Source organism: Aedes aegypti, chromosome 1 (genome assembly GCF_002204515.2).
Source record: "Aedes aegypti strain LVP_AGWG chromosome 1, AaegL5.0 Primary Assembly, whole genome shotgun sequence".
Taxonomy (NCBI): Eukaryota; Metazoa; Arthropoda; class Insecta; order Diptera; family Culicidae; genus Aedes; species Aedes aegypti.
Window position 1 is genome coordinate 210,218,322 of NC_035107.1, and position 17,994 is coordinate 210,236,315.

The window sequence follows — 17,994 nt, forward strand, 5'->3', positions numbered from 1 at the left end:
TGGCATGTTTACTTAACATTATATGAACTTCAATATGAACATGGTATTTGGATTAGAAAAATGTTTCAAATTGATAAAAAAATCTATTTTATTTTTTTTATAAAAATAGTTTTTTTTTTAAATCGACTTATATTTTTGTCAACCGAACTAGGTCAAAAAACTAAATATGAAGTTTTGTAGGGAAACTCAGGAGCTTTCATTCGCGGTGTACCGTAGTGAATCAAAATTCGGACGGTACCAATATCTGGACACCCTGATAATATTTACCAATAAAATGCTAAATTGATAACATTTATACAACTATATTGAATGAAAAATAGCTGTTTTTGTAGTTATTACGACGTATTGGCCTTTCGGAGGTCTGTTCAACAAGCTCATTAGTGTCCCCGATGAGATCAGCTCAAAGGTATAAATTTATTGGTTAGAGATAATCGTATAGCATATTTTTATTACTTACATTTGGTCTCTTACTAGGCAAACAAATTCAAATTTTTAAATTTAATATAGGGTAATTCAGGGCGCTATTTGTAATTATTCAATTTTAATAAGCATATAGTAATAATGTATAAATTATAATTCCCTTAATAAACGATTTTGCATTCACATCGATCAATCAACAATGGGAAGGTATTTTTTTCAATTCTCATTCCCCACTCATTCGCATGGATGGTATCTACGTTCGAGGGGTGCTTAGATGGAGACAATCGTCGCAGCAGTAGTGATTGTAACATAATAATACACAAAGTTATAGTTTAAAAGTTTAGTGACACCACATTGAAAAAATATGCTGTAAATATAGTTTAAAATAGTAAAAAGAGGCTGTCCGGAATTGGAGCCCAATGTTTTTGAATCCGGGCATTGTATTGGAATTGTATGTTTCGATGCCGTAAGTACACAATTTTCAAATAAAACTGGAATAATACTTTGAACATCATCATCACATGAGTAATATGTAATAAGAACAATACTGTGCGTCGTTCATTGAACCATTCAGTGATGATTGCAGTTTAAACCACCAACATGTATGTCCAAACAACTAAATCACAAACATTGCTTACACAATATGTGTTCATTACTATTCAAAACGAAACCCGTTTGGCAGAAATACACTTTTTATAAGGGAAAAGTGGGTCAAAATGACCCCCAATATGTTTGTGTCGGAAAACACACAAAATCACAAGAACTACTGTAACGTTTAAACGGATTGTACCGAAAAATATGTTTTTTTTTTTGTAAAAACACACAATTTTCCGTGGAAAAATGCAACTTTTAACAATCTTCGTCTCTCTTTTACTCTTTCGAGAAATTTGCAAACATCAAGGCTAGTAAAAGTCAAAATTCCATTCAAGATATAAACAGTACAGTGTCTCATAGCAGTCATATGTGCAGTCAGTCTAAACTAAGCTGAACTCAATTATTTATAAATTGATCTCTAGCAACATACCATCATACACACATACATGTGACCCTCCTAATCAAACCCATCAAACATTATCCAAATTAAAAAAATGCGGAAGTTGATTCCCATCCAAACAGCGTGAGAAGAAACAACGCTTACTACTGTACCGCCGAAGCTGCTAACAAAAACATTGGTGCAATGACTTATTGTTATCCACATCATCACTTTTGCAAGAAAGTGACATTTCTTTCAGATATGGCAGTGGCAACACGGTATGATATAATCGGTATTACAACTACCGGCAAGAGGCCTCCATACGCTGCTTACCGCCCGGATTTTGATTCACCACGGTACACCGCGAATGAAAGCCCTTGAGTTGTCCTACAAACTTCAACCTAGTTCGGTTGACCAAAAAAAAGTCGATTTAAAAAAAAAACTAATTTTACAAAATAACAGGTTTTTTTCGATTTGAAACATTTTTTTATCCAAAATGATCATTTTAAAGTTTATGGGCCCTATTTTATAAGTCGAGTCGATCAAAAATGACTCGACTAGAGTCACTGTCGACCAAAAATTTTGCTCGACTTGGCTCTGTCACTCGAGTTTATCGACAGTTGTCACTCTATGTGACTGGATTACTATGGGAGTCGACGGGTGACATCTGAAATATGCATGCTTACTTTGATCGACAATGACTACAGACGAGTCACGTGAATTCGCTCGAATTACAAAATTGACCCCTATGTTATTGATATTGATATTAGTTGAATTGAAATATTAGTAAACATAAAACGTAAAGTAAACATGCCAAATTTCATACAAATTCGTGCATTTTAACTATCGCTATTCTTCTTCTTCTTTCTGGCGTTACGTTCCAACTGGGACAAAACCGGCTTCTCAGCTTAGTGTTCTTATGAGCACTTCCACAGTTATTAACTGAGAGCTTTCTATGCCAATTGACCATTTTTGCAAATGTATATCGTGTGGCAGGTACGAAGATACTCTATGCCCTGGGATGTCGAGAAAATTTCCAACCCGAAAAGATCCTCGACCGGTGGGATTCGAACCCACGACCCTCAGCTTGATCTTGCTGAATAGCTGCGCGTTTACCGCTACGGCTATCTGAGCCCCTACTATCGCTATTATAGCAGTTTAATTAATTTTATATTTATTTTATATATTAAATCATTAATGGTTATTTTGTACCACTTCTCCCTAATATAAAAATCTGAAATTTTGCGAAATATCTTCTTTTATATAGGAAAACAACTCCTGTAAATTTCAGCTCGATCGGAGAACATCAATACAACCTCGCTAGACAAAGCAAAAAAAAAATTTTTTTCGAAAATTTTTGAAACGGCATATCTGGATTACACCTCAAATGAAAGTCCATGAGTTGCCCTACAAAACGTCATATTTAGTTTTTTGACCTAGTTCGGTTGGTAAGAAAAAAATCGATTTGAAAATCACTGAATTTTTTATAAAAAACTCATTTTTCTCGATTTGAAGTACCGTAATCCGGGGTAACATTGATCATTTTTTTCAATATTTCTTTAACATTTGATTTGAAAATGCATGTGTTGCAAATTTTATATTTTTAAAACAAGTACTGCCACCCATTGTTCGTGTTTATGTACTGTATTTTGTTTTCTGAAAGGTTAAAGCATGTTTAAAAAAATGTTTTAAGTGAGTTTTTGATTTAGCTGATATGGGGTAACATTGATCACACCATGAAAACATCGTTCGGTAATATTGAAAATATCATTACTTACTAAAATCATGGTCCCTGAAGCCGAATATGAAGGTCAAACTCTTATAAGTCATTTACTTTTTGAGTTATTTTAAAATTAAAAACACCTTGAATTGTGGAATACGCCGAAATGTATGCAATTTCCTAAGGAAATTCTTCACGCTTTATAATAATTTGTGAATTATGTTTTATTGAACATATTTATGAAAATTTTGACAACGGAGTCGTTTTCGGCGATGTCATTTTTAGTAACAACCGCATTTCTCTTGCTCATATCGTTTACAGAACTCATGTGAGACATGATTCTTTTATGGTGTCATCCATAATCATGAAATTATGGATGACACCATAAAATTGTTTACAAAAGTTGAAAAATTTACGCATGAACACAACTTTATTTTCGCAAAAACCTTATTGTTTATTAGCTCATGATTAGAAGAAAGAGAATCGCCATTCATGCATTGACAATATTTCATCAACAAATGTTGATTCGGGCTTTTTACGAAGAGGGTCATTGCGATCAATTTTACCCCGCTGATCAATGTTACCCCGGATTACGGTACTTTTAAAATCCATATACCATGCCAATTTCAAAGTTTATATAACGTAGAGTATTCGTGCCAAATTTCAACACAATCCGTGCAGTTTTACTATAGTTATATCAGTTTTTGTGATTTTGCATGTTTAGTGACATGAAATCATTGGGGGTCATTTTGTCCCGCTTCCCCCTAATATAAAAATCTAATATTTTGTAAAACATCATCTTTTATATAGAAGAACAATCCCTGAAAATTTCAGCCTGTTCGGAGAACATCAATACAACTTCCCTTGGAAAGGGGGTTGCGGTTCTCGCAAACTGGCTCTTAAATTAGTAAAAAAAAGTTAAATTTGTATCTGTTGTTCAAGTATACATATGTAATTTCTGCATTACTACCAAATATTTGGCAAAAATTGCCTTCTTATTAGATCAAATGCAAAAATCTTAATTTCACTAGAAAATCTAATTTTCAATTTGACAGTTATTTCCAACGGGTGATAGGAATCCAAAATAGTTAACAGATTACTAGTATTAAGTTATTTGGGACGTATTTGAGATTTGGTCCGTCCTTTGTATGAAGGCCCGCCACTGTGGGGTAGGTCAAACGATTTTATTTAGTGTCCCGAATAGGGTAGGTGTACCAGTATTCGCCACCTCGGAATATAAACCGTTTTACGACACACATATGTATAGAGGCTCTTCCAAATCAACGCGATTTTTTTCGTCGTTGCGTCGCTGCAAGCACTCTTACATATATGATACTATCTAGACCAGTGCTTCCCAAACTTTTTTGACTTTCGCCCCTTGAAGTCAATATATTTCTGAATCGCCCCCTGATATGTAATTTATATTTTTGTATGAAAAAATCACTAAACTGTGTTGAGATTATGATCTACATCATATCATAAGTGTACCAAAATTGATAAAACTTTCAAAGTAACTGGTGAAGTATAGATTTGTGCTATTAAAAAAATAGGTTTGGCTTCTTCACCTTAAAGCATATATGGTATGTATTCAGACAGACTAGACTAGGGGATATTTTGGCCTTGTAAAGATAAGTCAAGGACTCCAGCTTTGATCTTATTGGTGCTAATTCTATACAAATGTTTTTCAAAATAGGTTAGTTATTTAAAAAAAGGTTTTTTTTCTAAAATTGTTGAAATAAATTTTAGAAATTTTGGAAAAATGTTTAACGATTCTGAAGACGCTTTTTTATCCTTCTCGAAATTTGAAAAAAATATATGAAAATCCAGAATGTTTTACCACTTGCAACATAACGTAGAACGTGATATTTTTTTTTTTTTTTTTTCAAAAATTCAGGAAAACTTTCAGGAACAGATTTTTTTCTTTATTTTTAGAAATTTTAAAATGCGTAGTGATGATAGAATTATCGTGTGAAATTGCTGCCTTATCCTAATATGTCCCTACATGATATTCATCGATTCAAAAAGATATCTCTGGCAACAAATTATTCAGATCTTAGTTATCTTTACGGATACTTTGAGTTGCTGATTCATGTTTTAAAAATCACAATAGGTAAAAGAGCTGAATGCATAACCTCACCGTATAAAATCGCCTTGATTTGAGGGAGCCTTAAACCGTTCAGTGTTCATTTGTGCCTTATAATTATATGGCAATATAATTTGCACCTTGCCATGCCGGAACACCATGGCACCCTCCATAAGAAATCAACCTAGATGGCGAGTTCAGGAACCAAAATTTAAAACATGGCGAATATTGGTGCACATGTTCCAGCACGCGCCATCCTTTTTTTTCAATCCAAAAAAAATCGGATCAGTTCTTACCTTCTTAGTTATCAGGTATATTTTTCATGTTAAATATGGGACCCGTTTCGCGCCAAATTGTATTCAGTGCTGGCAGCACCCTTTCAATGAGACTTTCTAGATGTGTAGACCTGGTCTGACTTCGCACACTTAGTTTTTGCTAAATATATCTGAGCTATCATTTGAACAGTGCCAAACCAAATTTTATATTTTCAAAATAATGTAATCGAAACAAACTCCTACAAAACGGTTGTATAGATGACTTGCAGAAAATTGTCAATTTTTTTGAATAAAAATGCTGAAAAATATCTCAATTGTGTCCTATACTGAAAAAAACCGTTTTTTTAATTTAAATTTGATTTGAAGACAAATGTCCATTTTTTATTTCAATGATTTTTTCTCTATAAACTTTTCCTAACAAAAGCTTTTTCTCGTCTTAAAATATTTTTTAAGGTGTCATTTAAAACAAATCTAAACAGATGAAAGTCGCAATCATCTTAGAGTTCAAAAGAGGATGCTTCACATCGGCAGCTGTAGATTTAGGAGGGGAAATATTGATACGCTCGATCAAACTTTGCTGATTACACTTCAATATTTGTTCCAATATATTGATGCCACCCTCAGATGATATCAATATATTGATGTGTTACATCCATAGGGTACTACACTGATAAAAATCCACACGCTCGATCTGTGTGTTTAAAATTATGGATCGATTCATGAACGTCTATATCGATTTGCTATGATTTTCTTGCAAACTTCGTGTGTGTTACACATTAAATTCCTTTGTTTTGCTTCATGGATTGATTCATCAACCGACAACAGGGATTCCATATTTTTTCCACATAAGTTCCCGAAGCTTTCTCTTCAGATTCGTATGTGTCAACCTATGGACGCATAGATCATCACTCCAACACGGATTCAGTGTGTTTTGCTTATGGTTATCTTGTATCTTGTATCTTAATATTTTAGCTCTCTCTAAATTTTAATATTTTTTCTCTTTTAATGTGATTCGAATTCATTAGAGTACACGAATTTTTGGTTTTGGGAACTTTTGGAAAATAAGCCGCACCCTACTGGACAGTCATTATCATTACACATATTATTTAATATATTTAGGAATATTTAGGAACAGAACCTTGGTCAAAACCATCTGAAATACACTGGTTACGTCTGTAGATTTTTTGAACTTAAAGAATTATTTAATCAACCCGGATTTGGCATTGATTTTTAGTAAAATTTAATTCATGCGCTCCAGTTGCACTACATAAAACACCACCACGCTACTATTGTGTACGGAAAGCGAGGTTTTTCCACTAGTGTAGCAGGCTACTGTGTTTTCGGCTGCATTCCTGCTTCAGTTAACGATTTCATTCAAATAAAATGTGCATTTGATGAAGATTTAAGATAATAAGTTGACTGTGGGGTTTTTTGATCCATTGCATTGGTTTTGTTGTCTGAAAACTCATACATCACTTTATCCGACCAAACAGTAAGTTTGTTCGTTCATTTGTTTGCATGGAATGACGTTGAAAACATGGTCACTGTCGCTGTACCAGGTTGCTGTTTGTACGCTAAGTAATCCGAACAAACACTAGACAAACCGCATGTTTGCTCAAATATTTTCGAACAAATAATTATTGTTCGCATGTGAGAAGCGTGTATTATTAGGTAGAGAGTGCATATTGATACATTTTGTGCATGGTGGCGCTTGCGTCGACTATGCTAATATGGGCAGTACTAAAGTGTTGCAAAATAGAGGTTGAGTCTGACGGAAAAGTTCTATCGGCATAGAGATTTGAAGGTACTGGTTTGAAGAATTGAAATATCATATGATCGCCATCTTGAGTTAATGATCGGTAATGCGTAGAAATTTCGTCTACCATATTTGTACATACACACTTATTATACTGAATAGCGTCACTTCACAAACACTCACAGTGAACACCGTTTGTAAATAGTTTTCATAAAAGGCACTTTTGTTAGGTACAGGTTACATTTATATGTAGGGTTAGTTTATGGTTGGTTGGGAAATGTAAATTTATAGGTTCAATCGTTCTCAGATAATACAAAGATTACTGCTATTTTGCGTCGTTACGATAAAGAAACATTAACTTGTATTTTAACTTGTTGCCTGAATGAAAGCTAGAAAAAAGTAAAATGATCATTTTTTGTTATATTATATTGAGGATCTGTTAAGTTTATTCATCTCTGAAGATTTTTTTTTTGAAAATGATGAAGTTCCTATTTTCTTGTCAATTAATTGATACAATTTTAGTATCGAAGTATCTCGGATTTTGATACTTGCTAAGATTTAAAATTGTAAAATTTGACTTGAGTTTAAAACTATTTAAAAACATTAATATATCTCGGGTTGTGGAATTTATAGGATTTTTGTAAATATTTTGAAGATTTTCAAGCATTGAAAATAAAAACAAAATTGGATATATTTTACATTACGTTGAAGTTAGATGTTTTTCCGCAATTCGAAAATAAGTGCTGGTCAAGAAGCAGCTCTCAACCTGAAGTCGTAAAAACGAGGACCAGTTACATCCAAGATCTTGGTGTATACCAATACTTTACAGCTGACTACGATGTAACGTTATGAATTACATCTTCTCATCCAACCATTGCCACCAATGTAAATACATATGTAATGCATAAACTTTCCAGTGTCTTACGAACTCCAAAGGCCGCAACAGGTTTCTTTTTTTTGCTGGATAAACATACTAAAAGGGCTCAAGAGGTATTTTTTATTGAGCTCATTTCAGACCGCCCACGTAAACTAAAACCACTATCAGAAAAATAGGTTTTCATGTTCATTATATACAGTTTGGCTTTATCGTATGAGGTTTGATTGTTACCACTCTTCGATAGATTCGTCGGTTCTACCTCAAGTCGGCAATTGGCGCTCTTAAAACACCGTTCAGTTCAAATTCACTTTCCACTTAGTTGTAAATATCGCCGTTTCGATCACGAACCCATTGTAAACGCTAAATTGCGCCCATGTAAATATTTCACTCACACACCAACACTCTGAATGGTAGCTGTACAAGTATGACACGCACGCTGCACACATTCGCCGCCAAACGGTTCGATCTGATCTGAGCCCCCGAAACCCCCGAATTTTTGCACCCTTATTTGTCATTGTTATTGTATGTGTACCCACGCAGGACGAGACGGTAGATGGCGCACTTCGAGACATTGGACTGATTTGAGGCGACACGGCAGAGATAGGCACGACGATGAGTGCGCACCCCGCGAGATACACGATAAAACACGCAAACCGATGACGTTTAGAGTGTAGATGTGTTCATTTTCAGAATTTTTTGTTTTTAGTTAAAATAAGTTACTTATTTTTAGGCTAGGTTTTATGTAAATTTCAGTTTAGCTCAGGTTCATTCATTCAACTTTGTGTACATTTGCTCAGCCGTTCGAAATTTTACAGTATATGGATAATCTTGACGCGGCTCTGTAAGAACCAAGAAACCCTTGAGCCTTTTGCAGCGGAATTTTTCCACTAAACACATTTTAGGGAACAATCATGTTAGGCCATAGCGTACTTTGATCAGTATTTAGAGATGCGACAATAAAACAATGAATATAAGCGAAGCATTCGGATGTAACCTAACCTCACTTTTTCTTTGTGTCCCTTTTTAGTAGCTAGTAGTGTGAGTGTGTTTGCATCGGTTTAGTAGTTGATTTGATAATTGGTGGTTGGTTTGACTGATTTTTTGAACGCTCACAAAGTAGGTTTCGTTTGCTCTATGTTTGGAATTTCAGTCGCGTTTCTTAGCACTAATACTGTTTTAGATTTAGCACTGCTAAACATAAGCTTAGTTTTAGAAACTTTCAACGTAGCATTGGAGTAAGGTGAGTTGATTATTTCCAAAGTTTGGTAATATGGTAACTTGAGGGCGTAGTATTCTGAGGAATATAAATGAATTCGTTTTCTGTTAGAGCATTGGAACTAGCAAAATTAAGTAATTTGCGTGATAACAGTTCGCGTACATTGTAATTAAAACATCCCCGAAAAATCCTTTCGAGATTTGCAATTAAAAGCTCACAAACAATTCCTATGAATGAAGTTCATCCATATTTTCAAAAAAATGACATTTTTGGCAACTCTGGAATTGAAACAGTAGGATAGATGTAAAGGTATTCTCCATAGTACCAGTATTCGCCACTCTGGATTATATACACAGCATGCACCTAGGTGTCTTCAGGCAGTCTCTGCCAACGTTACCTTTTTAACCACATTTCCTGCAGTGTTCGGACCTGTCCGGGCCTTTGCAGTTCATTGCCCGGTGGCCGAAATCCATGCATCTGAAGCATCTCTCTACCGAATTTGTCTCCCGAGGGATCAGCGGGCAAACCGACCATCCCACCTTGACCTTACCAGCCTCGACCAGTTTTTTGGTTGCTGGGACTGGTAATCGGATCGTCGCTATTTGCATACCCCCGTACGCTCTCCTCAGCTGGATGGACTGCGGTGCTTCTTCCAGGTTCCATTGAGACAACAGTGCACCCCTCAAGTCGTCTTATTTTGTGATCTCGTCCAGTTCTCTACATTCGATCCCTGCCTCCTGGGATAAGGCTCTCTCACTCCTCGTTGCACAGCGACTTCGCGACGAGCTCCCGGCAGGCCGAACTCTTGATCGACGGATCTTTTTTGAGCTCAAAGAGCATATCACCTTTCTGGGTGCGCCTGGTTCTCACCACGTGTTCACCCAGCTCCTTCAGCTCTGGATACTCCCTCACTCTCCTGAGAATCGCGGCGTAGGTTGTCTTGTCACTTGCCTTAATGACAAGAGCATCGCCCCTGAACCTCTCACGAGGTGACCGTCGCTTTTCTTTCTTCTTCGATTCCTTTCTTTTCCTATTCCTCTCCTTACGTGCTGTATTCTTATCCTTTGGCCTTTTACGGTGCTGCCGTTCTGCTCGCTGACGCACTCATTGTCGCTTCTCTGCTTTTTGGGATCTTCCTATTCTCCTGGTGTATCCCTCGTTCTTTTCTCCGAGCGGGTGGTCGGATTGCTCCTAGGCGTCTCCTGTGCAACGGCTGTTGCATTCACCGAACTCAATGCTTTTTCCGCTCTACTCCGCAATTTCTTCTTTCCGCGTTCTGCGGCTGTGACGGCGGATTTGATGCTCGTGACCAGCTGCTTGATCCTAAGGTGGACGTTGTTTTTCGTCTTGACGAACTCATAGAGTTCATTGACCTTCCTCTTTACTTCCGACAACTCTGACTTCTCATGCTGCCAGTCGTCTTGAACAGTGCTACTCCCAGACTTTGGTGTGAACACTTGACTCAGGAAGCCTGCATCCTGCTGGTTTCCCGGTGGCTCACTCGGTGTGCTGAATCTGCTAGTTCTGGCTGCTACCGTCTGTGGTATCACTGGCGATCTCTGCATCTTTCCTTTCCTTGCGAATACTATCGCGTCATCATTTCCTCCACTAGATTCTCCATCCAAATCGATTATTTGCTCCATTCGATTAGGTCCCCCCTTCGGGTCGCTATCTTTACTCGTTGTATATAGTCGCCTCTCGTGATCCCATGGTTGTCTATGCTAGCAGAGAGGCCATGCTAGGGTTGACACAATCCTTCATGGGGGTTGTGTTCAGAGCCGGATCGGCGTAAGTCAGGAATGTTACATCTGAATCTACTACTCACCGAGGTTGGTGACGAGTTTCGAACGTACACGAAGGCCTGCCAAGGTTTTACCAGGACGGAGGCAGTTTCCTCATAGTCCTCATGGTCCTATTCGCCATTTCAAGTTAGTGTCACCCATCCCTACATCCTGATGTGCCGGTTGGCACTCCAGAAGACTAAGGTACTTTGAAATCGGTACTAGGTCGCTTGTTCAGGGCTACTTGCAAATCTGTGGTTTTTTGTAGAGATCCCCATGATCTTAGAAGACTGGTAGTCAGGATCTTGAGATATCCGTAAAACTAAAGTTTCATGCACACTAGCACTGCATGGTGGCGGAATTTTACTAGAGCAGTGTTGTCAGCTACGACAAAAATTTTGAACCCTTCATAAAAACCTGGATTACAGTTGAAGAATATTGCTATGTTGCTAAGCATTATATTTTTCTATTCCGCTTGCCAGCCACATGAACATTTGTGCTCCGGCCGACTGTATGGCACGTAACAATTCATTCGACTGTGGTGAACATTCGATATCGTTACCTTTAAAATTTATTGATATTTACATATCACACCCCCATATAATTGGCTCTTTTGATAACAATCATGAAATATTGCCATATATTACCAAAATATGAAAACTTGAACGGTCATTTTCGAAAGCTCTCAATCCATGCTTCAACTTTACCGAATATTTTGGATCAGTATATCCACATCTAGACTTTGCATTTTTCGAAAACATAATTATAACCCTGACTTTTTTTACAAACGATTATTTTTACGACCCCCCCCCCCATAAAGGTCGTAAAAAGAGGTTGGGGTGTATCTGTAAGGGAATACACGAAGGAACCACTATAAATAATCCTCAACCAATTCTTGAAAGATCTTTACAATGGTTTTTGGATTAATAACTCGCGGAAAATGAATAGGAATCATTGATGGAATTCCTGGAGCAATGTTGAAACACTCACACACAAATCTCAATCAATGAGCACTCCCTCAAGAGCAAACTCATTAGAGATCTGCTTCGGAAATCTCATGTATGAATTTTTCGTGCTAAATCACTCAATCACACTCAAGCCGTCAAAAAATGATGCAATCACAAAGCCCGTCAGAAACTATTGAAAACCCAATGTTGTTTTTTACGTCTGGAAGGGTTACTATATTTCTACGAGACTAACAAGAAATTATTGCTTTGTGTGAGTAACAGTGGGTCAAACAGATGAGCCAAGTCATCCATGAACTTTTGACTGCTGAGCTGTGTGATCGACAACTCACGCATGAAAAATTTCAATCGTGAGTTATAAGAATTTGAGTTTCTCACAACACTGTCCTAGAGAAATCCCTTGGCGAATATTTGGACTAATCCATAAAGTATTTCTTGTAGAATCCGTTGAGAATTTTCTGACGAAATTTTGCAAGTATTGCTCTCCATATTGATTTCTTGAAGTATGGGAAAATCTTGGCAGAACCGCTAAAGAGCAGTGATGAACCGAAACAAAAACAAAACAAAATACTCGCGAGCATCAGAGTGCTGATTTACTTGCGTCTGTCGTGCTCACGAGTAAACGAAGCTAAAGTGATTCGTGAACGTGTTCCGAGCTGTTCACAGTGGAAAAGTGCCATTTCTCCCCCGAGATTTTTAGTTTTTAAGCGTTTTTGACTAAAACTGGTAGTATACTGTTGGTTTGATAGATATACAATTGTGTTGTTTGTCAAAACCATAATAAATTGCACCTTGTTCGGGTACTCGCGATTAAATGTTCCCCAACTTTTTGCTATTTATTTTGGTACGTTCTCCCGAGCATGCGGGTGCGAACTTGCTCACACCAAGCCTGTTTACGAATCCGTCATGTTTGTTTTGTGTTGATTTCACTCGTGATGTGCTTCGTGATGCGAACAGGAAAACTTACGAGAGATGTTCTAAAGAAATCTCTAAAAAAATGCTGGAATTATTACTGTATTATTTTTTGGAGGGACCGATGGAAGAATTGAAATCATAAATGAAAATCCTGCATAATCATTTTAAAATCCTGCAGAAAATCATTCAAGAAATTTCTTATCAAACGCCTAGAAGAAATCTTAGAATTATCTTTAGAGTAATTCGTTGAGAAATCAGGTATCTCTAAAGAACAAGTCGGAGAAGTTTTTTTTTTGGAAAGAGTTCCTGGGCATACACTTGAAGAAATTTTCCAAAGCAATTCCAGACAAATACATGAACAATTTCATGAAGGAAATCTACGTATAGAGAATACTCAAAGAAGATGAAAAAACCGAATTTAGTACTATACCATTTAATTCCACTAGAGTTTGTATCCTTTGACAAATACGCGTATTTCGACCTCAACTGTAAGGCCGTCTTCAGTGTCGTGTACTAGACTCGACTCTGTATCTGTCAAAGGATACAAACTCTCTGCGTATCTGTCAAAGGATACAAACTCTAGTGGAATTAAATGGTATAGTACTAAATTCGGTTTTTTCATCTACTTATAGGTATTCTACTAAACAGCACGAAGATTTATTATCAAATACTCAAAGTCCAATTCAAAATCAAAACAGTGCAATTCTCTTTAAAACACTGCACTGTTTTGCTTTGTATGGAATTTTGATGTTAATTGGCCTTGTTGTTTACTAATTTTAGAATTGGCCATTGAACGGTGACGTCGATCGCTCTCTTTCTCTCCTTTAAGTAATCTGAAAACAAAGGTGCCAGTACCTGTCAAAGTTGACAGATACTGGCACCATTGTTTTCAAATTTTGTTGAAGTGCGAAAGAGTAAGAATTTCGCAGTTAAATGAACTATAGACTGAAAGAGACATAAATAATTTTGAGCAGCCTCTATCCCAAAATGCTTCCATATAATGCGTTAGAAAACCCGAACAATGCTTTACAGAAAATTGATGATCATATTCCTCAGCCCGTGCCCTCTGTATTTTCCTTCATTAGTCTGTCAGTGTTTGTGAAAGTGCCTCATTCTAGTATCGACGAATAAAGTTCTACGTTTTGTTGCAAAGTTCGATATATTTTATTCAACCTAAAAAGCATGATTATTTCTACTAGCTTTCCGATCCTAACACGTTTCGTTACCCTGTATTGGCGTCATTTTTACCTCGTATAATTGTCCGAAATCACCCCGCCGTTGTTGCCACTAACAACCGATCCAAATCGTAGCCTACTACACATACTGCTCCGCTGTGCGATCCGGTTCCAGCTCCGTTGTTTTAGTAAGGTTTCTTAAAGTAGCCGAATGTCCACATCGCATCAAAACTACTAAAAGTCGTTCCTCTCATCTTGCTTCCTCTATGATTCGGAGACCTATCCGTTTTAGAATACCGTTTTTTTAGTGCGAATGATTAACAGCAACCACAAACAAGGTATGTAGACTTGAGATGTTTCCGTTTGTTGTTATGTATTAGTTGTCGTATCTCCTTCCAAATCTAACGCGTTACAACACTAACCGAATGTTTGCTCCTAATAACTTAAGTAGTTGCATTATTTAACGTCCTTGTTTTTGGTTACAACTTTTCTGTTTATTTGAAGTGAAATGTTTGCACACGTTTGTTTTCCGTTTGATAATGTTGTTTGCAAACACTGATTCCATGGTACACATGATGCGTCTTGTTCACTGCTACTGACTAACCATAGTCCTTTTCTAACCAATTAACTAGTTTATGAATAACTTCCCTTAGAAATGACAGGAAACTGTTCAAACATTTCCAAAGTACACCCTCTAAGTATTCTTTTATCTCAACTTCCTCGTAGAATTTTGTTAGACGCCATTTTCAAAACGAGTCCGCCCTCTTTAAAGCCACCCGTCTCTCCATTTGTCCGTTTTTTCTCCAATCATTTTAGGATGAAACGCCGCAAGGATTTTTCGAGGATCACGGTCTCGGATAGGCCACTACTGTCTGCACTACAGCCGCCAGGGCACACAAATACACTCGAAAATGAACGAAAGAAAGCCTCACGTCTACAAACACCCCGTTTTTCATTATCATCACCCGTTAGGTTAGGTTAGGTTTGCCTGGTTTACCAATGTCCTCCCCCTTTGGCTTCTTCGACAGGCCAGTTAATGTTTGGCCATTCGATGGCTGGAGGATCGATTTCAAGTATTAGTGGCAATTAGTTTTGCGAGAATATATTTTAGCGTTACATTTAGAGGAACATATCAAATCCATCTTCGGTTATCGATTGGATGCGCTGGCACATAATTTTTGAGTACTTATTTACACGAACAAAAAGACGCCACAGGTATGATTAGGAATCTTATAGTTTTAGTGATTAAGTTAGAAACGAATTTTGATTGATTCAAGCTTCATATTACCATAGGAGGTGGTCCATTTCGCATTTCCAAAAAGAACATTTGACATAATTGACGTTTTGCGTTAAGCAGTTAGCATTTTAAAGTAAGGATATGATTATCATTATGACAAACATCCTTATGCGAAATGGGCCACCCTCTTTACCATCACCTTCACAATCGTTAACTTATACCCAACGAAGCGTGAATCTCGAGTGATAGATCATACTTCTGATGAAGTGCGCAAGCTTAATATTTTTTGAGTAACTGATTCGTAACTTTATTTCAACCGGATTTAATCAAATTAATACAAATGTGATAGGTATCGCCCTAGTGAAGAATTGTCAGTGGTCGGGAACGCAGTGTGGTTTTATTTTGCGATCCATCGGGTCACAACTTGCAAACGATAATAAATTCTGCTTCAGTTTACTATATCTTGAGTTCGACTTGTTTGGTAGGATTTGAAAGAACAGCCTCGATGAATCATGCGCTTGATTGATTGGGAAAGTTGCAACAAAACTTCAGGTTGAATATCTACGAATACTTCAGCCTCCATCCAGAAATTTCGCATACAACTTCACCTTCTGTCTTACTTTGGATTTGATCGTCTAGAAATTTCTCCAGCGGTTTTTGAAAGAATGCTTAAAGGAACTCCTCCAGGAAGCTCATCAACAGCCCAGCGCTGATTTATCCAGTAATTTTCACATTGCTCAAAAAATTTCATTAAGAAGCACGAAGATACTTTATGCCCTGGGAAATCGAGAAAATTTCCTTTACAAAAAGATCCCCAACCTCCAGAGAAATTCCTGAACGAATCCTTTTGGGGATCTTCAGAGCAATTCCTGGTAAATCTTGGAGGAATTTCTAGGAAAATAGAATGGTTGGATTTTTGAAGAAGTTTCAGTCAGAAATCTTTCAGCAGTCCATCGTTGTTATTCACTAATTTGCGCAGGGTATGCTCCGTAAATTCCCTCATGGATTTTGACAGGATTTCATTTTGAAATTTAGAAATAAGGATTCTTTCGGTAATTCTTTACTCAAACATGTTTATTTCTGTCTTTGCTTAGGGTTCACCAAACATTTAGCGTAAATTCCACAAAAAAATCTTCGGAAGTTCCTATTTTGATTTTTAATAATTTTACAAGTCATGTTCACAGTGAATCCCGTGGAAACTCTTTCACGCATATCTCCAGTAATAATCACATATCACATTCTTCCAGGAAAGTTTCAACTGATTAATTAGATAATTACTACAGCTAATCCACGAGAATGATAAGAGCGACGATGGAGGGTGTGCAAAATAGTGTGAAGGTTTCAGGCGAACACTCCAGTTCGTTTGGATCCCACCGGGGACTACGACAAGGTGATGGACTTTCGTGCCTGTTGTTCAACATTGCGCTAGAAGGTGGTATGCGGAGAGCCGGGGTATGATTTTTACGAGATCCAGTCAATTTGTTTGCTTCGCGGATGATATGGACATCGTCGGCCGAATATTCGAAAAGGTGGCAGACCTGTACACCCGCCTGAAACGCGAGGCAGCAATAGTTGGACTGGTGGTGAATGCGGCCAAGACAAAGTACATGCTAGCTGGTGTGGCCGAGCGCGACAAGGCTCGCCTAGGTAGCAGTGTTGCGATAGACGGGGATACTTTCGAGGTGGTCGACGAGTTCGTCTACCTTGGATCCTTGCTGACGGCTGACAATAACGTTAGCCGTGAAATACGGAGGCGCATCATCTGTGGAAGTCGGGCCTACTATGCCCTCCAGAAGAAGCTGCGGTAAGAAAAGATTCACGCTCGCACCAAATGTAGCATGTACAAAACGCTCATAAGGCCGGTAGTCCTCTACGGGCATGAAACGTGGACGATGCTCGAGGAGGACCTGCAAGCACTTGGAGTCTTCGAACGTCGGGTGCTTAGGACGATCTTCGGCGGTGTGCAGGAGAACGGTGTGTGGCGGCGAAGGATGAACCACGATCTCGCCCAACTCTACGGCGAACCCAGTATCCAGAAGGTGGCCAAAGCTGGAAGGACACCATGGGCAGGGCATGTTGCAAGAATGCTGGACAGCAACCCTGCAAAGATGGTGTTCGCTTTGGATCCGGTTGGTACAAGAAGGCGTGGAGCGCAGCGAGCTAGGTGGGCGGATCAAGTGCGTATCGATTTGGCGAACGTGGATGGAGATGTTAACTAAATAAATGCGTTAAGGAGGCCGGTACAATGGCCGACTTCTCCCCCTACTCAAGTTTTCAAAGGCACAAAACTGGAGAAATAGTTGGCAAACGTTCCTGATCTTCTTATTTTAAGCTTTCTGCTAGTGCACGAAGCCAAAATAAAAAGTGCACTGTTGTGGGATGCTTTCTTCACGAGATTTGTGCCTTTGAAGTTTTAGTGCAATCTTAGAAGTTGATTCCAAACTGTTTCACCTTAAGCGAGGATGGAGATGTTAACTAAATAAATGAAAATGAATCTCAACATCTCTCTATCTCGATGTGCAGGGTGTCTACTACCTGGAAAAACCTGGAAAACCTGGAATTATCAGGGAATTTTATTCAACCTGGAAAAAAACCTGGAAT

The 17,994-nt window shown here is 37.9% G+C and overlaps 1 protein-coding gene across 3 annotated transcripts in view; it reads left to right on the forward strand.

The window, feature by feature from the left end:
* LOC5567835 (AP-1 complex subunit sigma-2) overlaps positions 1-15,852 on the forward strand; it is a 39,956-nt gene extending 24,104 nt beyond the window's left edge. For 2 of the 3 annotated variants that reach the window (XM_001657692.2, XM_021857449.1), the window contains exon 5: positions 14,973-15,852. In XM_001657692.2, the coding sequence (XP_001657742.1) occupies positions 14,973-15,017 (45 nt within the window). In that variant the 3' untranslated portion in view covers positions 15,018-15,852. Of the gene's footprint in view, positions 1-8,644; positions 9,103-14,972 lie in introns of those variants that run through there. The other variant, XM_001657695.2, reaches the window with a different exon arrangement.
* The last annotated feature ends 2,142 nt before the right edge of the window (positions 15,853-17,994 follow it).